This window comes from Harpia harpyja, chromosome 1 (genome assembly GCF_026419915.1).
Source record: "Harpia harpyja isolate bHarHar1 chromosome 1, bHarHar1 primary haplotype, whole genome shotgun sequence".
Taxonomy (NCBI): Eukaryota; Metazoa; Chordata; class Aves; order Accipitriformes; family Accipitridae; genus Harpia; species Harpia harpyja.
The window spans coordinates 80,212,008-80,235,990 of NC_068940.1; the positions used below are offsets into that span (position 1 = coordinate 80,212,008).

Here is a 23,983-nt window from a genome sequence, read left to right on the forward strand (position 1 = left end):
TATTAGAGCAACAAAGGAGGCAAACTAAAAAAGAATCTGTAAAATAATTTTTTGAGTAACAAAACTTAAGGGAAACAAGAAATTTTGCCAGTGAGCCTTGGGATTTGTTTAGATAGGTTCAAAAATACCTTTGTTTCTTAAGATTATCCAAAGACTTTACATACACTTTTCATTTTAAGAACTATGAATCAGATGCCCAGAAGTTAAAAAGTATCTTCAGTTCATCTTCATGAACTTGTGCTTGTAACAGCCTGCTAGCAACAGTGGGAATACACAATGATACACAAAAGCACCTAATGAAAATCCCTGAGAAACAGGTTATACTATCTATTTTTGTACAAAATCCCCAAATTTCATCTGCTTATACCTTAGGATGCCTTTGAACTTTACCTCTGTCGCAACTGCTACGTAAAACCCTGAATTATAGTCTCATGGACCAGAGTTATCATAAAACAGATCTATTGAAACATGTAGCTTTACTGCAGCAAGGCAGTCACTTACCTTGCAATAGCCTGATAACTTGAAAACAGAATCATAAAGACAGATGCCATTAAAACACCTTCTCTCCCACCCTTCCTTCTCTGCTCCAATCAATACCATTTAGTATCACTGCTCTGTTCAGAGCAGTATTGTGGGCCTTTTCTGAAATTTAGCTTTCACTTTCTTTTGAAAAATTCAATAGATTTAGCAGCTTCTTGCAGAAATGTAAACCAAACAGCTGATACAGTCCAAAGAGCAGCTGTGAGGGCCTCAGGCCAAAGCACAGCTTTGCACAAGAAATAAAAGATGCTTTAGAAATGTAAAGCAGCACTGTGTCTGTACAGAGTGCTGGCTCCTCTCACTGTTCATGTCTCAGTCAACCTACTAACCTTCCTTTCCTATTCAGCAACACACTCAGGAGCATTCATAAAGCTGGTAATTATATTTTTTAATGGTAAAACCAAGTTATTCCCATAGAGAGGAAAATAAAACCTCAACTTGAGAAAAGCAACAGAAGAATATCTTTAGTTTAAAATGTCTACATTTGGCTATACAATGCATTTTTCAAAACTTAACAGGCCTCAAAGCAAACTCACAAGTTTTATTCTAGCATCACAAAAACCTTTAAAATGAAGGTGTGAAAAACTTCCTGAGTTTTGTTTTATAAAGCAGTTAACAGCCACAACAATGTTAATAAACTCTCTCTCAAAACTTGCTACTCCCTTATAATTTCTACCTATATCCCTAATTTATTGGTAATTTAACTACTTTGAAGATAACATCTTATTCAGAACAACTGGCCTGTGGGGTCTTAATGATCTGAGAGTAAAAGGTGCCTTTCTGACTGTACTTTTACAACCTCTGAACAAATTACTTTCTCTTGGAAAACTGCTACACGCTTTTGTAGTTTCTAACTAGAATAAAGTTGTGATGAGCAGTTCCAGCTTCTATCTTTCATAAGCACAGTATTAAGTACTTTAATTAATTAAAAAATGCCATTATATTCACTTTACAAAGCTGGCTGTTTATCACCGTCACCTATACGCTACTACTAAAGCAGACTTTTTGTAGACTCCCAAACCTAGCATTAAAGCCAGTCTTAAAACCAAAATCCACGAATAAGTATCTACTCATTGTGAAGTTCAGCAATAAATTTTATTCTAATTAGCTGTTCAAAAAATCCAAGACAGGAGATAAAAACCCTTGAAAAGCATTAAGAAGGTTAGATGCACCATCTCAAACTGTCTTCACTCGCTACTGTCAATAAAGTACCACTGACAATTCCAATTACTGTGTTAACTGAGTACTAACTGCAGAAGGAATTTTTCTTTTCATTTCCTTACTTTTTAACTTGTATTTGTTATCAGGACACATATGAGCAAATCTACCTGTCAAGACATTTCCTTGTGTACTAATACTTTAGCGGATGTGTCTATAGTGATTCAGTCTTGACAACACATTACAATTCACATGCATACTATAAGAAAGAGAAGGGGCGGGCTAATATCTCTGTTATTTTTGGAGCATGGCCAACTATCATGTTGAATTAAGACTTTTACTTTGATGTTGTTAACTTACATACGTGCACACACACAGCCCCAATTTAGGATTTGGTCAAGTGGATTTGTTTTCCACTACTTCCTTATAAATCCAAGATGGGAAAGCAATACTTTTCAGAAACCACGAAAAGCTAGTATTTCTCACGCTGCCTTCCCCAATCTTATTCCCAAATTACTTTAAGAATTATTAAACAGAGAATATATACAGAAAAAGCTTAACCTTACTTATAACCTCAAAATACTGCTATCTTTAGCTCATTAGTAAATCTATGCTAAATCTGCAAAGTTTTCGTTTCCCCTGTGAAACTTACTACTCTCAGCTTGCATGTTTTACCCAAACCCTGCATCCTTCCAAACTAAAGTCCATGTTTCCAGCTAGCTGACCAGAAGCCCAAGAATAATATCATTAGTAAACAGTCGTCCAAAACCAGTCTTTTTACACTGGTGCCTATATTTTCATACTACATGTTCTGTCAGTAACTCTTAATTACTGGAACTCCCATTTACTCCCTCTACAAAACCAAATGACATTTTACAGACTTTGAAAAAAATGCAGGATATTGACATATAAACACATAAATTATTCAGAAAGTTTGGGTTGTTATGAAATGTACACAGACAAGTAATTACTCTCCATCAGATTGTTCAAACTCATATCTGAGCTCCTCACCAAGTAACTTCAAGTGGAATATAAGGGTTCAGAAGCAGAGTACTTTTAAAAGCAGTCCAAAACTTCATCATCACCATTTTGATCAGCGAGTAACTCACCCATGAAGAATATATAGTCTACCACAAACCTTATGGAAACCTTTTTTAAACATAAACATGTTACAGTCTGAATTCTTCACGTTAGAATCTTCATAAATAGTTAAGACTGTTTGCTGTGCTCCTCTGACGTATTTATGGAAGATGTTTGTGAAGTTTCACAAACAAGAGGGAAAAAGATATGTAAACAAACAAAACCAATTTTAAGATAAATCCTCAATCCCTCCACAACCATTGAACAAAAACAAAAACAAAAACTGATGTAATGAGCAAAATGAAGGTAGTTGTAAAAGCAGGACATCACATGCCTCCCATAGGTAAAGGCGGGCCATTCTACTCTCACCTTTATCACGGTCATAGAGTAAATCTTCTGTTGAGCAAGGACTCCCATCCTGAGATTCAGGAGGGCAAAAGGGAGAGACACATGGTGAATGACTGCTGCAGCTGCTGCTGCGCTCCTGGACAGACGGAGTCTGAGTGTCAATGCTTCGTGTACTACTACTACGATAGTGAGCAGGTAATGGGGCCCTTCGACCATCAGGGATATCCAAAGGCTGCAAGAGAAACAAGCAATTCAGGTTACAGAGAAAAGATCAAACTCCTAAGCAGTGTCAGCCTGTAGCACTCATAACTGAAGTAATGAGGTGAGGCCTTAAGAACAGCAAACAAGCCACTTTTGAAAGAACCAATTTTACACAAGAAAATAATGCAATGTGTAATGGACACAACATACATTAATTACGCTGAATGGTGGGACAATGTGCAGATGTGCCAAGCCAACTATATCCTTTTAACACAAAGTTAACACCAGAATGCACTTCAACACATGCTAGCATTACATTTTTACATTTTTTAATGATAGTTTAAAAAAGCAAACCTCCCCAATAGATCTCTAATTATACTTAGTAATACAATTTTCAATAAAGGTCACTGTTACTATGAAAGTAAAACAAGTACCCTGACAGAGATCACATTTGGATAAAAGGGAAAGTAGAAAACGTCAAATACAACGGCATACTATTGCCATAACAACCAACTGAATTACAATTATAACTGAAACCATCCAAGTTTTTGCCAGTAAGTCGTAATTTTCTAGCACATCTCTACATTCCATCCTTCACTTCTATAGGTGACCTCTGACAAAATGGCAACTAAGTAGATGATGCACAGGCTTATACAAGGTTCACAAGCTTTGTCTTGAACCAAAGCTAGTAAGCACTGCCTCCTCCTATCAGCTTAGTTGGCATTGGCCAGAGTGATCTTGCATTCCGTTCTGCAATATACTGCGTAGACATGTTCATAGTAGACTGGCATGCTCTACTTACTTGTCCTTCCCAGTGGAAAATTAGTTTTATCACAAAGACAGCACTGCTTTAAATGTAAGAAATCAAATGAGAATTACAGTTTTGCTTAAAAGTGAAGGGGAAAAAAATGCCTGCAAAATTTAAATACCATTTTTATCCTCACTTCAGTGAGGACTGTATTCAAGCCATAGAGAACAGCTTAAATGTTCTAGCTACAAAAAAATAATGTCTTTTTCCTTCTCACTTCAAGTGAACATTTTTATTTGATTGCCGCCACCTTCTTCGTATATTCCAAAACTGTAACAGCTTGTTCCAGAGCCTAAAATTCAACCCAACACTTTTGCTAGCAATGAGGACATAAAACCTATTCACCGAGTATCGCATTCTCTCCTTTTCAGCAATAGCCTATCCAGAAAACCACCACGTTTTATACAAAGAGGCAGACATGGCAGAACAGGAAGATCCTTTTCTTCTTATGAGCCTTCCAGTTAATACCATTTCACATTTCAATTAAGAGCAAAGAAACACACTATAAAGAGAACATTACAGTTGCTACATCAAATGCTGAAAAATTTGGACACAGCTGTGTGGTCTGTTCCAACAGCTCAGTTCACATTGCATATGTGTTACAACATGACTACATGTTGCTATTCCCATCACCCCCAACAGGCCATGACTCATTCAATGCACAAGATAGACCTGAAGCATTATATCATTTGTTACACAGACAGAGGAGAGGTAGAAAACAAAGACTGAAGCTGTAGAAAGAAAACAGTCTCACAATTAACATAACCAAAAAAATAACTGCCACACAGAACAGCATTTTTATTTCTGTCTCTGCCACAAAAATTCTATAAGATGCCAGGAAGTCATTCGAACCAACCTCTCTCTTTTATGATATCTTTTCTGGATGCTTAGTCATATAGGACTGATTTGCAAAGGTCTTCAATGTTCACAGATGCAGGAGGTGACTATGGGAGCTACACTTTTAACTCCTAAAATGGCATGCAGTATCCTGGGTTACCTGAAGAATCACATTATAGAAACCTGATGGATTTGTGTTTCTCCATCCATAAAGTGTATATAATATCATCTTTCTTCTCACACAGGTGTGATAAAGAGAACAAAATTTCAGACACTCTCCTATTATATAGAAGCAAAAACCCAGGAAGAAATTCAGATTTCTGACTTCAAAGCAAGGTTTAATAGTGAGCATTAGGACACATATCTAAGGAGGAGAAAACAAGAACACCAAACAGCTACTTGTTAAGTGCATATGCTATGCTCTACGTAACAGGTAAAGCAAGGGTTCCAGGGAGGGAAAAAACCAGTAAGTGATCACATAATTAAAGACTTCAGGATAACACAGATGTTCTTCCACACCTGGAGGAACAATGTAATGTAGTCTTATGTAGTATATCCCAAATCATGTATTTCAACCTCCACTGAATTAAAATCTGAAGTACAAAAAGTTTTCCATATTTTTAGACGTGCCTCTAAATATACACACAAGTAGAAAAACTTCAATATTTACCACTCATTCCAAGTAAAATAACTTTTAAGGCATAGAAAATGCCAGCAAATATTTCAGATTACTGTGCTTCTGTATTTATCTTTTCCTTAATATTGAATCCAAGTTTTGACAAGTGCAAAAAACTTCATGAAAATATCAACAGAAAGTATTCAATTTTTTATATGTATTAAACCTGATCAACATAAACAAGTATTTTAGAAGTTACTTTCCATGAGCCATGCCTAAACTATTCTAAAAACTGAAGTCCTCACAACGTTACAACATAAGAAATAAGGCAACTAATTCAGTACAGCTGCTATTAGTTTTCATAATCCTCAGCGCATGGGAACCAACTAGAAATTACTGCATTCTATATGCTGGGTTTGGGGGTTGTTTGTTGTTGTTTTTTTTTTTTCTCCAAGAGTATCCAGTCATGTACTAACCTTATGCCAAATGCATTTTGACAGGACACCTGCCAACCCCTACGGGACAGCATGTTCTTGGACACAGTTACATACTACCCTCATCTCCGTGCAAAGGTAGGGAAATGCTCAATTTGACAACAGCATGCATTTCTCAATACACTGTTAAAATTCACCACATTGTTTTCAGTATCAATTTTTTTGCTGGAAAAAAACCACCACCACCACCCTACTTAGTATCATCAGGAATGCTACTATGGTAGAATATACCAATAGAAGCCTTAAAAATAATGTGTTCTTCACAAGCCTTACATCTATTTGGGAGGCAACATCTTGAGAGCAAAGCATTCCATGCTTTTGATTTTAAAACTGTTCTCTAGACTGGAACACAAAGGCAGACATAGGAAAGTGCTTCTTCCTTCTATCATCAATGAAGCCATCAATGCATTAGATAAGGCGCAAGTGCAAAAAACCATAAAGTGTCCTGAGAAGGAACACTTGGAAAAAAACAGACTTTTCAGATGAAGGATAGGAAGATTTAAGTAAGGATCACCTGCATCTGTGCAAATTTATTACAGGATTAAGTTTTCTGATAGGTACTTAAAACCATCTTGCTATCTACTTCCAGAAGCATTAGAAATCAAAGAAACACTTTAATCATTTTATTTATATTGTGTGATAGTCCATCAAAATTGCTTCACTTCTAATGACTTATGGTATACTTGAAAGATAGTTACAGTAATATTTTTTCCTTAATAGAAGGCCCATGAACATGTCCATGTCCTGCTACAAGGCACTTTTCATTATTTTCAGAACATATTCTGTAAGAATTCTTACCCCCCACTCCCTACAATAAGTCCATCATCTTATTGTACCAAAGTCTCCAACATTTGTGTTGTGAAGTCACAGTGGGACAAAGAACAGAAGCCTGTCACAACTTCACAAAAAGCTGATTCACTCTTACAAGTTATAGTGGGAACAGAGACACACCATCACAACTTCCTGAAAAGCTAGTCAACAAGTTATAAAACAGGAAGGAAAATATATCCAGGATCTTTGAATAAATGCATTAGAAAATGAATTAAAGTTTATTAATAAATCTGAGGAAAAAGAGGTGATTAAGAAGTGACTCAAAAAAGCCAACTTTAACTTAGTTCTACAAAAGAAAAAAAAGAGAACACCTTCATCTAAGCAAGCAAGATGAATGATCTGAAAAAAATATACACATACATGGCTAAACTAAAAAGAATGAAATATTTGGAATGTTTTGACCACTTACAATGCAACCCCTCTAAGAGTTATGTTCAATTAGATTATTAAAAGTTAGTGACATAATGACATCACCGCATCATCAATTATCTTTGTGAAATGCAAAAATAACAAGACTTATGTCTACAGTAATTATTTTTACTTTTATAAGTAACTATTTCACAAGTATAATTTCTACTATCATTAAAATATTTAAAAAAGCAAAGAAGAGCGTTTCAAAAAACTAACAGAACTAAGTCAGCACGAGAGAAGACAAGACGTATTCAAATCAATTTATATATTTTTTTAAGAAGTAGGATAACAAAAATTCAAGTCAGCAAAAGGGAAAACAAAGTATGTAACATCATACCCTACAAAACCAAAAAACAAGTCTAAAAAATAATTTAAATTGATTTGTGTATCTGAAGAATAAGCAAGGAAGTATGAAACTGGGAGGAAAGTTTCACTGGTTACCCATTTTAACTGGGAGCTAAATTTAAAAAGTAATTCAAGTAATATCCATAAAACTATCCATAAAACTGCTTTAACCTTAAGCTTATTTTTGTCCTAAATATCATGTAGTCTGATTTCAATATATGAATTAAGAAGTAGTTTGTTAAAAAAAAAATCCCAAGTTTATACTGAAGAGATGAGAGACTAATAGAAAAAAAATTCAAGAACACTAGACTAAGATTTTAAAAGTTAACAAAACTAAAATGCATTTTATCTTACCTGGGACAGCCCAAACATGGTTATTGAAATGAAACGGAAGAAAACAGAAAGCTACTAATGTAGAACCTAAATTTGAAAAAAATATATATTTTTTTTAAATTATATAGTGAGCTGCACCTAAAATAAAGGTAATATTCCTTCTCAGTGTTGTTAGCAGGTTGTACGTTATTCCCCAAATCTTTCCTGGCAAATGAATAGTTTCACAATTGGGCACCAAGTGTTTTATGCAGCTGGATAGATCGATTCATATGAAAATTAAGGTTTGAACATGCACTGTTAAAATTGTGAAGTAAATGTGGAAACAGGTTAAAAGAAACCAGCTGAAAATCTAGATGCACACTAATCTTACAAGCAAGTCTATAGAGTAATTTATCCTTCACACATCACCCAAAGCAACCAACTACCCTTGACCACTATTTTAAAATACTTTCTAAAAATACAGAATGTTACAGCAAGAAAGAATGGCAGAAAAGTGAAAGAAAAACAAATTGTTTCACTAGCAGTGAAACTAATGAAGTTTGGCTTCCTATGGTTTATCTTTTGTTCAGTAATTCCTAACCCTTAACCTAGCTGCCCCAACTCCCCCAGGCTAAAAAGAAGCCAAATTGTTGTATTAGGGTACAGTTCACCAGCAGTGAGATTGAGTAAATTACTGTTGTTATGATCTTCCATAAGTAAGCTATGAGATCTAGTAAGCTCAAAGACAGTGCTAGGAGTCCCACTTTAGGTCCCACTAGACCAGACTTCACAGAAATTAACAGTTACATAGCAAGAAACAACCCTGTGCCCACAAAGATGGACTTGACTTCAAGGGCAATGTCTAATTTGACTTTCTTTTGTGTCCGAAGACTCTCCCCAGCTAGATGTTTGGAGGAAGGGTTCACTATTGCCTTGGTTGTGTAAACTGCTGAGCACCTCTGGCCCCAATCCAACAATGCACTTAAGTACGTGCTTAACTGTTTTGCTGGATCAGAGCCAGTACATTCAGTAACTTAGGAGACCAACTTCTGCATCCCAAGTAATAAGCTGTTAAAGCCCAAGGACATTTGTGAAGATGATTTGTCTGATAAATAAATTAAATGTCCTCTAACCATAGGAGATTACAACCCTAGTCATAGCAATGTCAATGGTGGCACTGCAATACGTACCTTTTTATACTCTCTTTGAGGTGGTGCAACAAGGTTTATTGATTTGGGCCTTCTGTTTCGTTCTGCATGTTTGGTTTTTTCCTTGTTCCCCTGTTATAACACACATCCCTTCTAAAGGGTTGAGACAGCCTTAGGGAAGCAAACTTAGCATACAACTTCTACTACTACAGTATTTCATTCTTAAGACTGCTCTGTCCTCACAACTAAGTCTCTGGAGAAGTCAAGACTATTCCAAAACTTTTTAAGTTTACTGCTGAAATGAACAACTACCAATATCAGGTTTTGGAACCTTAAACCCCTGACTAAAGTTTTATAGCTTGACTTGTACATTGAATTGCTATTACATGACCATTCACAAGAAAAGAACCTACATTTTAGAGCAGATTAGAAAAAACAGTAGTTTATTGCACAGCAGAAAATTTTCATTGGCTATTTAGGAAATAGTGGCTGTAAACCAAGTATTTCGCATTTTAAGTGTCATCTAAGGACTCCAGTGCTCCTCAATGACAATTCCAATGCTCCAGTTCTCCCACATAAGTAAAGCTGCCCCATTTGTCAGTATTTCCATACGGAGATCTCCCATGACAGAACACAGTGGTTTCATGGAAGTAAAATGGTCTTCCGTTCAGTTTATGGAAGAAAAGCATTAAAACCAAAAAGCAGAGCATAGCACAGGAAACTTAAGTCTTGCCTAAGAAAAAGAATGCAAAATGAAGCAAATAAATTAATCTCCTGGGCTCTAATTACTTACTACTGTAGCCTGATGTATCTCAATTTTCAAGCACTTGCATTTCGCACAAAAACTTTTAAGTTCTCTACAGAAAGGGCACTCTAAACAAAGTAAGTTTGGCCAGAAGCCCTTTAAAACAAACAAACAAAAAACCCCAGCAAACACCACCCTAAAACACTGAAACAAAATTTTCAAACAAACAGTTCTTTGAAGAAAATTATTTGTAATTTCAGCCACAAGGAAGGTTTCTCACGAGGAAGGTTTCCCATGAGTTTATAGATTACAAAGAAAAAACAACCATGAACACATTAATATAAGCTTACCTTGGATACTTCTTCTTTTCCACTGTTTTCCTTAATGAATACTTTTTCCAGTTCAGGGCTTATTCCTTCTACATTACACGGCACACGTGAAACAGTTGATTTTGGCACTGAAATGTTTGACAGTGGCATAGGGACTGATCTGGAAATAGAGGCCTAGAAGGTAGAGAGCAACATGATTTAAGTTGGAAAATGGAATAAAGACAGAAGTCTGAGACCAGTACTAAAAAACCCTAGAAAGTAAGAAGCTGTGTATTAATTTTGCCACCTAGACCACCATCTTTACTTGGCAAATTTAAATAAAAAGAAATGCTTGCATAAATCAAAAGCCACTAAAATCACCTCTACTTAACTTACAGAAGTGTTCTATAATAAAAGCATTCTACTACTTCGCTTATCAGTAAGTAGGCAGGTATAGGTACTTTCCAGATGTATAGACTACAGAATATGCAGTAAGGGGATGGGGAGCACACGGGGTGCTGATACTGATGGTTTAACTGGGATCCAAAAGGCATTTTGTAATATTCCTAAAGCTTAACCACTCAACTGAAATATTCACTTAATGCACGTTTATTCTCTTTTGGTCGGTTTTAATGAATGAAAAATAAAGCATTCGTTCTGAACCTTTAATTTCACTAGCTTATAGCCTTTCAGAACTTTATGTCAAAGGTCTTAAATCATTTCGGGTTTAAGAATCAAGCACATAAATAAATACAAGTATAGTTTTCAGAAAAACCTCTTGGAGTGAAGCTCTGTTACCAACAGGAACCATTCACAAGAGTGCACATGCATCTTGCGCAGTCAACCTCAAAAGCTTTACCTTGGCAGCAGCTGCACAGCACAGATGCACCTATGCTGACAGCCATGAGCAATGTTCAAATTCCCAATATACGTTCTCCTCTTGTTCATAGAATCACAGGATGCTTAAGAAAAAAATGTAAAATTTTTTTTTTGAGTTCTTGCCAAATGAACCTTGCACAATGTCCAGCTCCAAAGGTGCATGTCACTTGTGTGGAGGCATTCTCTGACAAAACACACTGCCTGCAGGATGGCTTCCCACAATGGTGCCAGAACCAAAAACTTCACTGTCCTCGTCAGAGAACACCTTCTTGAGAAATCAAAATGTTGAACAAGCCATGACAAAGTGAGCTCCAAGTACTGAAGAACTTCAAAGCGTATGTCCCAGGTGGATTTCAGTCTGTGTCATACTAACTGTAACTATAAATAGTGGCACAGGTACCTGCAACAGCTTACTTTGAGATGGAAAACAAACCTCTTTTCTATGCAAAATGTAGTGGGACCCTTTGTTATAGAGACATAAAAGTTTCAGGAAGAACATCAATTTCCTGTATGTCTTTATCACAAGATTAGGTTTTAACCACGAGATTTTATCCAAACAGAAGAAGGAATATAAAGGATCAGCCATGGCTCAACCTCTTCTTTCTAAAACACTAGCTATTTAAAAAGGTAGTCAGGAAATACAATGACAGAACCAACATTTCAGGAGTTCAAATAGTGGCCTGTTAGTAATATGGGGTCCAAGTTAAAGATCCAAGGTGAAATTTAATCAGGACTCAAATGTCTGCACTGTCAAATGAGACATGATTAACTCCTTTCTACAAGTGGCTTAAGGTTCACAAAGTCATTGACTGAACCTTGCCTGAGTTTTAGAACTCATAATTGGGTTACAATTTCACTGGCAGTTTTTAATGGCTAGAGCAGACACTGCATGGGGCATCCTCCATTGCACCCTCCTGAGAACCTGGTTCATGGTCAGGTAATTTGGCCAGGTAATTTGTCTGAAGCTATTCTTCATATCTGTCAGCATCTTTATAACAGGAGAAATATAGATATACTCGGAGCACGGGCAATTTTTTCTAACTTTGTGAAACAGGAAAATGACCTGAAAACAAAAATTGTCTTAGCCAGGCTAGTGTTAAAATGATCAGATATATTAGAATTTGCCTAAACTCACACATCACTTTGAAAAATAGGTAAGTAATAAGACAACAGAAAACAGAAGCTGTCAGACTAGGAGCCTGAGCTTAACCTCTCAGAGAGGAGGACACCAAATGCATAGACTGGTGGTTGGACAGACATCCTATCATCACAATGCCCATTGGTATAGAACATGAGAATGGTCATCAACATAATCTGGATGTAATATTTTGCATCCTTAAGATTATGTCCAATTGAGGTTTTACAGTAAGTCACAGTGTCTGGAACAAGAACAAGCTGGTGATTGTAGCAATTTTTCCATTTAGTATGATGGAAACTCAAAATATACTGTTAACAACTGTACTGTAACATAGCCATTGCAACCACAAACTCTCATGCTAGAAGACAGGATCCTGTATTGACAATGATTCTGGACTACCGTAACAACCAATAGGTATGCCCGAGACAAAACCGTGAAGAAAAAGACTTTCATCCTGTAGTGTGACAGATCCTCTAGTCACCAGTCACCAGGGATGGGGTACTGTGGCAAGCATCATCTTGATTTCAGTTGAGTTTAAATTCAAGGTGAACTATCACTTTCTTTTTAGAAAGTAAACACCACAATATTGTTTTCCTCAATGTGATGTGGAAATTGCCTCTCTGGCCAGAACTGACCAATAAGCAAAGGCAGAAAGATTCTTAAAATGGGACAAGGAAATGAGATTTTCTCTCAAACTTCTGGTGATACAGCATTGCTGTCTTTTACTGATGAATACATGGTAAGGTGAATTACAAGTCTGTTCATAACAAGCCAGTTAAGTGTTCTGCTTGCTGCTCAAAGACCAATCAATTGTTCGGCTGCCAGTCCAGACTGCTTACCCTTGGTACTTTATTTTCTATTTTTATGGGTTTTTTAACCAGCTCAGATGAAATTGGGTTGTGAAACTGACAAGCAAATACCTTCCAGAGGAGCAGAGACTTTTGAAAGTGTACCACAGAAATTAGTCTTGGAAGCAAGTATGTATTCCTGTAAACACAGTCTTAGCTGGCCATGCTCAGAATTTTTACAGCATCTTAATATGTTTTAGTTGCTATCCTGCTGCAACCTTCTTTCTTCTATTATATGACAACTATCAGATAAATTTCAGTGAAGATGCAATGGTATCAGGTTGTTAAGCATTTTAGCGTACCACATAAGAAAAAAACCAAGAAAGACAGGAAGAAACAGCAGGCTATTCACCCAACCCTGATAAGGTAGGAGGCTGTTAATATAAGCAACAATCTACTTACCTGAGTCTGACTGATTGCTATATGGTTGCCATGGAGAGGTGACTGACGTTCTTTCTCTTTACTGTGACGACTACTTTGCTTACTGCGTTGAAGCTGCTGCCTCAGTTTGGCAATCTGCTGGAAAGAAGTTCAGGTGACGTGATAGTGAGTTATCGAATGGATAACTGCTCAAATCTTCACGTATAAAGTGAATCACAGACATTTTAAGTCCTCTTTGGAGGATTTTACAAGCATATGGGATTGCCTTCCCTTGAAGCATGAGCATTAAAGCTTCTTTCTACTTATTACTTTCTTCAAAGTATCTGCCCTATTCACCAACCTGAATATGACAGCAGGCTTAGTTTAATTACTAAACTTCCTCATTTACAAACAAGCACTGTAATAACTGATGCAAACAACAGTAGTCAGAATGACAGTTCATAGCAATTTCTGGCCTAAAACTGGTTTAAACTGGGGACTATGAAGCCTACAGTTTAATTTATTTGATCTTAAACCGAACCAAAGTTTTCCAATGATAATTCATCATAAAAGCAAAGAGCCTTCACAAACTAGCAATCAATATGCATTGCTCATTTTTGAGAACTTATTTAATAGCATTTCCCTGCAGGCTAAATTATCACAGGTTTCTTCGGGCAGACAGAATTATCTTTTCTGCTGTCTGCTGCAAAGATGTCTAATCAAAAGTTACATATTTTAAAGGTCAAATGCAACTAAAGCCATCATGCATTTAACCTGCTCCTTAACAAGAAACCAAAGAATTTCATTTTGGGATTCCTTATTCCTCCTGGATAATTTGTACATGAAAGAGAGTATTTACATCTATAAGCATTATCTCAGAAGTTTAGACTATGTGCAAATTCACACAACAGGTACAGACACTTCTTAAGACTGGATAATTTTTTCCTTTGGGCTCATGCTCAGCACACTGGCATATACGGCAAAGCATGCACGGCCCCATTTCATTTTTAACTCAGCTAGAGATACAATTTTTAAAAACCTGAAGGGCAAGTAAGGAGAAGTGAATGCACATGAAATTCATATTTCAAAGAACTTCATCAGTTCATCAGAAAGTAACCTCTCTGAGTGACAGCTTACAAGTACACGCACTCTGTGGTTGACTCCAAGTAGTTAAATATATCACTAGTGTTCTTGCAAAGCAACTCTGTGGTAGAGAATCACTTCACATCACTCTTCACAGTATCAGAGATGACACTGCTTGGTGAAGAGATTTGGATGCAGCTTTGCTCCAGGCTGTGGACTTTTCTTTGTGATGTTTCTGGTATCACTCACAAAAGAAGGATCCACCTTTAAGGCTTCATATCAAGTCTTGCCACAGCTTGTTACCCACATTCAGAGAACTGCTACTCAGAAATGGCTGAATACTTTGATCTTTCAACAACAAACAGTTCAGACTTCCAAAAGGGTCTGTGTGTAGAATACATCAAGACAGACAGAGCCCTAATATGACTGAGTTTCTAACACAGATGAGCTAGATTTAGAGAACTGGGAGATTAATCTCTTGATGAAAGGTGCAAGTCAGGCACCACGCTGGAAGAAACTTTGACAGAGTCTGAAGAGATACTTCATGTCTACAAAAAAAAAATTGTCCAGAACTTCCACATTTTCCCTGTAGGAGTAATGGCAATTAGGAAACCTAGCTCCATAGAGAGATGAAGAAGCAAGCAGGTAACCAGTCTGGTAAGTATACATACGTCTACAAAGATTTATGTCTTACATCAGAATGTTGGAGAATGGGGAAAACAGGCAAATAATCTTCATCTTCCCCTTTAAAAACTTAAAAACAGAAGAGAAAAAACAACGCCCAGATCAGAAGACAGCTGTGGACTGAGATGGCTGGCTACAAGAATAATCAGAAAACAGGGAGACTACTGTATATAAATCTTTCATTTCTGCTGCCTCTCCTTGATGCTGTGTGCTTCCTCCTAGTTCAAAAGTTAAATACCCTATTTTTTTTATTTAAATGAAATCTGGCTTTCTGAGCTTTCCTCAGGAGCATGCTATAAGAAAAAAGATCTATACAATTTCACCTCAAAGATCTGGCTGACTGATTTCTGTCGCAAACAGCTTGCAAATCTTTGAGAACACAGCCTCTCACTGTAAAATTTGGACAGTGAAAGCATTAAATGAGAGAGTGTCAATAGGCTGGTATGTCTCTAGGCTGACCAAAACCTTGAAGCTCTGATATCCTGAAAGGAATCATGGACCCCTGGAATCTGAGGTTCTCTCAGCTACCTCAAGAGTACGTATATTTTGGCAGTCAGTATGTTCTTGACAGTAACAGAAAGAAAAGGCTTCTTGGGTCAATGGGGAGAAAGAGAAAGATGAAAACTTGTTGAAGAATCTGACTGTGTATCTGGAGCTGGTATGATCACTTAAGCCAAACATGCAGTGCAGTGAAGAAACAGATATGCCTTCTCAGATCATCCGTCCTTAGCCCGAAATTTGAAGGACCCTAGTTTTCCATAATGTGGTAGTTACCATCAGACAAAAAAAAAAAAAAAAAAAAAAAAAAAAGAGAGAGAGAGAGAAATTAAGGATGGGCATATAGAAAGGAATCTGCCACTTCTTACTCATCCTCCAGACATGGGAGACAGAGGCTTGCCAGCACAGACGATCTGGCTTCAGAGCAGTCACACTAAGCAGGCAGTGGCACCAAGTACATGGACAGAAGAAACCTCCAAACTAAATGATGTTCCATCTCTTCACCAAGGGGAGTCCACAGTGAATCTACCACTTGCTAAAGCTAATCCTGAAATCCCAATAGCTTTTCTTCTTCTACAAGACTATCTTTTTATTGCCAATTATTTTCCATCTCAAACTCAAATAAAGCCGCTACTGCCAACAGGAAGAGGTATCTGTGCTAGCTTCCTAGAATTTTATCTTCACCTTCTTCCTAAGCAGCAAAGCACAATCAAAGCATCAAACATAACCAAATGAGCTGCAGACAGGTATGAGGTACACGCATCCTAGGATATTATTTGTGTAGTGAGGAAGGACTCTGAAACATACGCCCTGATGGCACTTGTTTTACCAAGTATCTCAACGAGGCAGCAAATCCTGTCTCCTGGGCACTCAACTGATGCAACTAACATGAACTAGGGAATTTGCTGTGCAAAGAAAATAGCGCCAAGCGATTGGTATCAGGAAAACATGTACTTGAAAATCCAGCCATTACACTGGTGTAAATACACTGACATTGAACTCCATTCAGGGCAGCAATATAGATATTTCAGTTAGGAAGATGAGGAAGAAAAGGAATAATGTGCTATGCTGGGGAAAAAACATGCAGTAGCAAAACACTCCATTTTAACAGGGCAGCTAAAAACAGAAAAGGTTTGGGACATTTCCCTCACATGCCCAAATACTGAGCGTGAAGGTGAATGGGGCATACACAACCATATTAAGGAATACATGTAAATCGTCACAAAAACATCTAATGTGTATCCTTTAAAGCATTCAGTTGTTGAAGACATTAAAGCCTTAGCCTTGCACATATGTGCACTTAGATCCATAAAATGTGACAATGATTTTAGTATACCAATTCAAATGCTCTCCCTGTCTACCCAGCTTGAAGATGGGCAAAAAGTTCTCATTATACAACACAGGCATTTTCTGAAAAGATAGAGCTGAAAATAAAAAAACTAAAGAAAAAAAATCAAGGAATTCCTCAAGGAATAAACAGAATTTGAATCCTACTTCCAATGTTCAGATACAATTATTCAAAATTATTTTGCTACTTTACAAGGTGTAAACACATACGGGAATAAATTTCAAAGTATATGTTTTAATTCACATTTGGCAAGTACTCTCACATGACTGTATGGCAGGGGGGAACACAAAGCATATCTGTGCACATTTCAAAAAAATTAGTGAAGTTTTCAGCCTTTCCTCTTCCAGTGACTGTTCCCTGCAATATTGTTGATGTATCAGGAAGACTCTTTTCTTCACGTACTTTAAAGTAATTTATAAAAACAACAACAACAACAAAAAAAACCCCAAGAAAACACAAAGATCAGTGCATCATATCTAGAACACAAACGTGCAGTTCGGCCTTGATGGTTTACTGTCGTACAGCCAACTATAAGATGACCATCAAAGATTATTAAATAAACAAGAAGTTAAGAAAAAACCCTATAAATATATTTTTTGCTGAGTATTTTTACAGCTAGAAGTATACTTGAAATAAATATGAATCTTGTCTATACCACCTATAATATGCATGCAGTCTAATATAACTAGTAGCACCAACCTGAGAAATAAGCACATTAGGTCAGTTCTTTACAACACTGAAATAATCGGAGTATCCTGATCATTTTTCATTTGAAGAGACCTAGATGCAGACTACTAATATGAAGGAACATGTTACATCTCACCATTCCTGTCCAAATGCTCATTAGTATTTACCAGTCAATAGGCTGTATTTCTACCAATCAGGCTACACAAGATGGTAACTTCCTATTGCTGAACAAGCCACAGACTCCTTATTAATGAGAGCAAGCTCTAACTCATTCATGAACCATTTGTTAATAAACAAGTTAACTAGTAGGTCAAAGAGCAAAACAAGCATTTGAAATTCACCTTAAACCTTTGAATACAATCTTTCAATTGGTATACGAAAGCACATAAAAAGTGCGAGCTCTCATATTTGATTCTCTTTTATTCCAAAGTCCTTTTCAAGTACTCTGTTAGAGCAAAAGGGACCTTCCAATAGAGCGTTGCTGGTGTCAGTGTAACAGATACAGCATACGGAGGTGCTTAAGTGAAGTGAAAAATCAGCTGTCTGAAATATGTCTTTAAAAACCTACACAAACTGAAAACTATTTGTTTTAAATCCTGGGGTTTTCCAGTTTTAAGTAAATTCCAGTTCAGGGCAAGCTATAACTAAAATTGTCGCTACTCAACTTCAACAGAATTTCAAACTAACTATTCCCAGGTTGAAAGGGGAAAAAAATACCAGTGGTTCAAACCACTACCTGGTTTGTGTCCAGTACAAAGACTGACAGCAATCTTTATCTCCCAGTCAAGACGTGTATCTATTAAAATAATGTTAAAGCAGTCTGGCATTATCTTACAAGTTATATTCAAGACTTCATAAAAACAAGTAGAACCCTTCAGAATAAAAAAAAAAAAAAAGTAGTAAATTTTATTAGGAGGTGATAAAAAAGGTACACTCTATCATTACAAAGTTCATATTGAGATCTGGGGAGTTTTAAATTTTTTAATAGACACAGTACAAGAAAACAAGCATTGCCTATTTCACTGCTAGACAGATTCAATCCTGACACCCATCTATTTCAATTCAAGGGCAAAATAATTTTCAACTACACAAAGTGAGAATTTTTTTTAATGTGGTAGTACAGAATTCATTTGCTTGCTTGAGACCTTAAGTCTATACACTCTTTTTTAGTTTTTTTAAATGTCAGTCTTTTAAAAAGAGCTCCCGGTTGTGTTAAATAAATGCATTTAATTGTAATAGTTCTCAAACTAGCTAAGGAAAAAGCAATTTTTTTAAACTTGAAAGCACATTCAATCTTCTTTTACCAAAACCAATTAAAACTATGCATACAAGTATTTGGCTAGTTTACAGTATCATCATAATAAAAAATACACACTAGAAATCATTCCATTAATTGCTGGAACAAGAAAACATGAATCTAAACTGCTAAGACAAGCCAAGGAAACTGTAAACAGCTATCTACTTGTTTACTGTCAAATGCTACGGGAAACAATTCAAAATGCTGATCAGAACTACTGTTACCTATGTTACTCATAACAAATGCAGTTGCCCAGGAGAGGCGATACTTTTATTTCCATTACTTAAGCTCTTGCTTTCAGCTGCCTATAGCTTTGTCAAATTTTCTTTGAAGTCTATCATGCAACATTCAGCTCTCCTATCCCCTTCCCATCAGAGATTTCAGTACAAGTATTAGAGTTGCTTTAAGAATGAGATTAAAATGAAAGGGAGGTGGAAATCATGTTACCATTTTATGTGCTAAAACACATTATCGTAGCTTTTTACCTAGGAAGCTCTGTTGTCCAATGCTTTGGAAGAAAAAGCCGAACATTGGTCTGGGGGTCCTTTATGCTGGGAATGTGCCCCTCTATTCCCTTGGAAAAGTCTTTACATTTGGTGAAGCTTTAGCAAAAATTGCAATTGCCACGTGTTCAAGAAAGATATTTGGAACTGGCAGCTACATTTGCTAGTAGTTCTGTCTCTAGTGGGCTTTACAATTTGAATAGAACTGCCACAGGGAATTTCTCCTTCCAGAAACTGCAGATTACTGTGGCACAAAGAAACTGTACTGCTGGTATTGAACAAACTCTTAACACCCACCACACAGGCATTAAGTAGCCAGACAGAGAAGCTGGAACCAGGACTTACAGGTGAGGGAAAGGAAAAAGAAAGGGATAAAATAGAAGCCAAACAATGGAGACAGACCAGACAAGGAGCTGGAAGGTAACTGAGCAAGAGCTCAAGTAAGGGAAGATAGACAAGAACTTGCTGGATAATGCATGCGGAGTGACACTGGGACTATGAACCCACCGAACTAGAAAAGGCAAGAAAACTGGTCTGAGAAGCTGAAGAAAGGAAAACAGAGGAAGGGGAAGAACTATAAGCTGGAAAAGGCAAGGGCAAGTTTTGGGGTGAACAACCATTGCAAAATTTGGATAGAAACAATTCCCTTCCACAGACTCCATTTTTTCCATTACTGTGTTCTATCAGAAAGGAACCATGAAACCCATTGGCCACATGTTTCTTATCTTTCTCTTGTGGTCAGTCCATAAAGAGGATGGCAACCTAGCACAATGGATCACTATTATCAAATGGCAGAGACTTGCTTACATGCTGCAGGTTTCACTATCACTGACAGTCACAGCCCTGTGGTAAAGCTGCTTGTTGCAGAACTTGATAGGGAACCGCCAGAAGATGAAGGATGGTCTCTCAGTAAAAGCAAGCAAGCGTTATTCTGGCAATACAGATGCTTTTCCTGCCTCTGCTACAATTCCTTTGTGCTGGTGGGTAATGTTTAAGCCAAAACTTTTCAGACACAAAACTCCTTCTGTGCTAATTTCTGGGCACTTAATCTGTGATTCTGAGTGCTTCCTCACAGCTGCAGATGAAGTCACCCAGGCAACTGAAGGCCCACGTACTAATAAATCAGCTGTGATGGGTTTCATAACAGGTACTCAAGGAGATGGGAACAGACAACCCTCATTGGATTGACCTCTCTTTGGCCCAGGTCCTCATCTTTAAAAATGAGGCTATTGTCACCACTGGAATGCAAGATTATTCCATATTTGTCAAATCTGATTTTAAAATTCAAGTAATTAAACTTACATCACTCCTTTTGACAACTATTCTTCCTATCAATGGCTGTCCGGAAGAGGGCTATATATTGCCAGTAACATCACCTCCTCAGATAACCTACACATTTCTTCTAATTTTTGAATGTTCTATTAAAAAGGGAGCCAGCAGAGAGGATGCAAAAAGCCCAGAGTATCAGGGAAAAGTCCCACACCATGAGAACACACTGCAAGATTCATTTCCTAAAAACAAAGGTGTAGCTCTTGAAAAGAGGCTGCACCCTTCCTGACAGGGGCATGAGGCTGACTGCAGGCCAGTTATTAGGTACTGGACAGAGCTAGAGTTACATGAACTCTGGACAGAACAGAGTTCACTGGAACAAAAACTTCGCATCACTTTCCCAAGATGCAAATCCACTTCATTTTTGGTGGGTTCTTTCTAGTTGCAATTGTAGTCTACAGCAAAATACATATGATTAAAGAGCATTTCAAGTAATCATACCATTACTGTATCAACACTTACCCTCCTTTTCCATTTGTGAAAGTGATGTCTTCTCTATCTCCACCCTAAAACTTGAAAGAAATTTCTAAACAAGAATATGCTAACACACTGACTTACACGTTGTCTCTTTCAGGAGAGCAGCGTTAAAGAACAGAAAGCTAGTTAAGGTAACTCTGAACAGAAAAATCAGTAAGCAACTGGTTCCTCAGAACTCACTCAGGCTACTCCTTCCCAGCCAACACTGTGTAGTAGGCAGAGAGGAAATCCAATAGGCATGAAGTAATCACCACTCTCGAAACAACTGTTACATTGGGGGTAAAACCTGTTTCAAAAGCAACACAGGGGAGGGAAAGGGTGCAGTTTCCTGGACTCCAGATAGGGATTAAAAAATACCTTGGGCATATCAAAACTTGAAAGGCTCCAATTGTGCAAAACTTCTCACCTCTTTTAGTTGATCAGCACTTCCCCATGATGCTGAGCGTTGATGTGATCTCTTTTCTGCTCCTTCTTCAGCCCAACAGCTAGGTGTCTAGAGGGAAAAAAAAGAAAATATACTGTACTGAATTCTCCAGGTAAGAAAAACTTACGGTACAAATTAATGCTTTACTCCTTCTGCAGTGTCAGAGTTCAGGCATTATACATGAAGAACAAATTTCAGAATCTGACATGCAGCAGTAATAGTCTCAAATAAAAAAACAATGTAGAAAACTAAGGCTTTGTAAACTTGCATTTACAAAGGATGAGACAACGCCCATTACTGAAGAAGGAATCAGAGGCCTCACAATCACAAAAAAAGCCTTACCTGGCTACTCCCATCTGCGCTTTGACATCCATTTCTAGTTTTCACTCAGTGGACAGTTTAGAAAACCACAAGATTAAAAAAAAATACACAAACTCAGACACCAAAAGCCAGGATTCACTTCTCCCACCTGTCTGTCTTAATCACTGGGCCATGTAATCAATTCCTTCTTGCTAACTCTGACTTGATACAGAGTTTGATACACCTTTTATTATTTTTGGCACTGACCTACATGAGCAGAACAGTGAAGGGCAGGCCTTTTCCAGCCTTGTCTGCAAGCCCAGAAGTTTGGGGACCGTCCTTGGATGGAGGAGCTATAAAGTTAAGCCCCAAAGACTGAGAAGGGTCTGGAAGCCAGATCTCCCAACTCCTGTCCTTATTCACCACTAGACTATGATGAAAACTGAGGGTATCCACCAGCACTTCTGAACAAGGGAGTCAACGGGTGCCAGAGGAGCAATGGGGACATCTAAAATCCAGGGAGAGTTTGGGATATGAACCATATAAAACTCAGAGCTATAGGCACATATATAAATTTGTGAAAAGGCTTTTTTTTTCCCCAACAATTCCTACCAGTATTAGCTGAATCTTTCACAATAAGGCCACAAGAAATAAAACTACACCACTGAAAACAATGAGAATTTGGCAGTGAGGTTTTTCAGGGAGGGGACCACTGCCGATACTTCCCCAAGGCAGATGGGACCCCAACCCAGCAGGACAGGTAGGATCTGGGATCCACCTCCCTGCCGGACTTCCTTCTCATGCATGGAAACCCTGCTCCTCCACAGCTTTCCTTGCTCTTGCTTCCTCTCTAGTGTCTAGAAACTTCTGTAGTACCCACACACATAGCAGACACTGTTCTGCTCAGGAAAGAGACTGGGCATCGCCTTGGAGACCACCACAAAACCAGCAGCTGCAGCTCCTCACCCTTGCTGCCCTGCCAAGGGAGGTGGAAGCAGACCTCTGAGGCCAGGCCACTCAAGCCAAGCATGCCAGGCCAGGCCTGGTACCATTAAGCACTGAACTGTAGTTTCAGAGCACAGGCTATGCCTTCATAATCACTGCGCTGCCATAGTATTTCACATCCTACAGCCCAGCACCTAACTCCTCAGTGTTAATATTTAAAGTGCTAAGTGATTTTGTGTGCACAGGCCTATGTATTCCACTTGTGTTTTCTGCTAGCCCTGCACTTTCCATATTTTTGGTGGGTTTTTTTCTCCATTATTTTTACACCACGAGGAATACTTCCACCAAAGGCCCAGCAAGCTGCGTGGGTCATCAGAAAGCAAAATGGAAAAAATCAGTAACAAAGTTTTTGCTGCATGTTCCCAGGAAAGAAAAAGCAAGTCTTTATAAAAGTTAGGGTTCTGTGTATTTATTATATGACTCTCTTTGTGTGGGTCTGGGGAAGAAGCCAGAAGATAATGTGGTTATGAAAAAAAAAAAATCAAGAGTGAAGAGTTAAAACAGCTATTTAAAACTATGAGAAAAACATGGGAGTCCCTCAGCCAGGCAACCCATGACTCTCATCACCCAAAGCAGAACTTCTACCACACACGTGCTACCTGTGTTTGCATGCACTCACTCTGCATTTTAGCGGAGCCATGTTCTAAATAATTACTTGTTCTTGCAGATTGGGTACTTACCACCTCCCTGAAATTTGTGTGAAAGACACTGTATTGCTTTTAAATATTTTTTAAACCCTGAAGTGGCTTGCAGATTTCTAAAGAACTACAGAAAACGGGGGGGGGGGGGGGGGGGGGGGGGGGGGAATTTGGTCCTTTTTCAAAATCATGGGCTTTCACAATCTATTACAATTTACTTTCCAATTTAAATTGCTCTTTTTTTAAAGTATTTTACTATATCTCAAGTACAGCTGGAACTATACCCTGATACAAAACCAGAAA

At 37.7% G+C, this 23,983-nt stretch overlaps 1 protein-coding gene across 4 annotated transcripts in view; it reads right to left on the bottom strand.

The window, feature by feature from the left end:
* Positions 1 to 23,983, bottom strand: part of GLCCI1 (glucocorticoid induced 1) — a 57,890-nt gene that overhangs the window by 6,741 nt on the left and 27,166 nt on the right. For 2 of the 4 annotated variants that reach the window (XM_052801425.1, XM_052801439.1), the window contains exons 3-6: positions 21,720 to 21,806; positions 13,450 to 13,563; positions 10,225 to 10,377; positions 3,148 to 3,358 (exon numbers count right to left, since the gene is read on the bottom strand). In XM_052801425.1, coding sequence (XP_052657385.1) covers positions 3,148 to 3,358; positions 10,225 to 10,377; positions 13,450 to 13,563; positions 21,720 to 21,806 — 565 coding nt within the window. Of the gene's footprint in view, positions 1 to 3,147; positions 3,359 to 10,224; positions 10,378 to 13,449; positions 13,567 to 21,719; positions 21,807 to 23,983 lie in introns of all 4 variants that reach the window. The other 2 variants (XM_052801416.1, XM_052801429.1) reach the window with 1 other exon arrangement.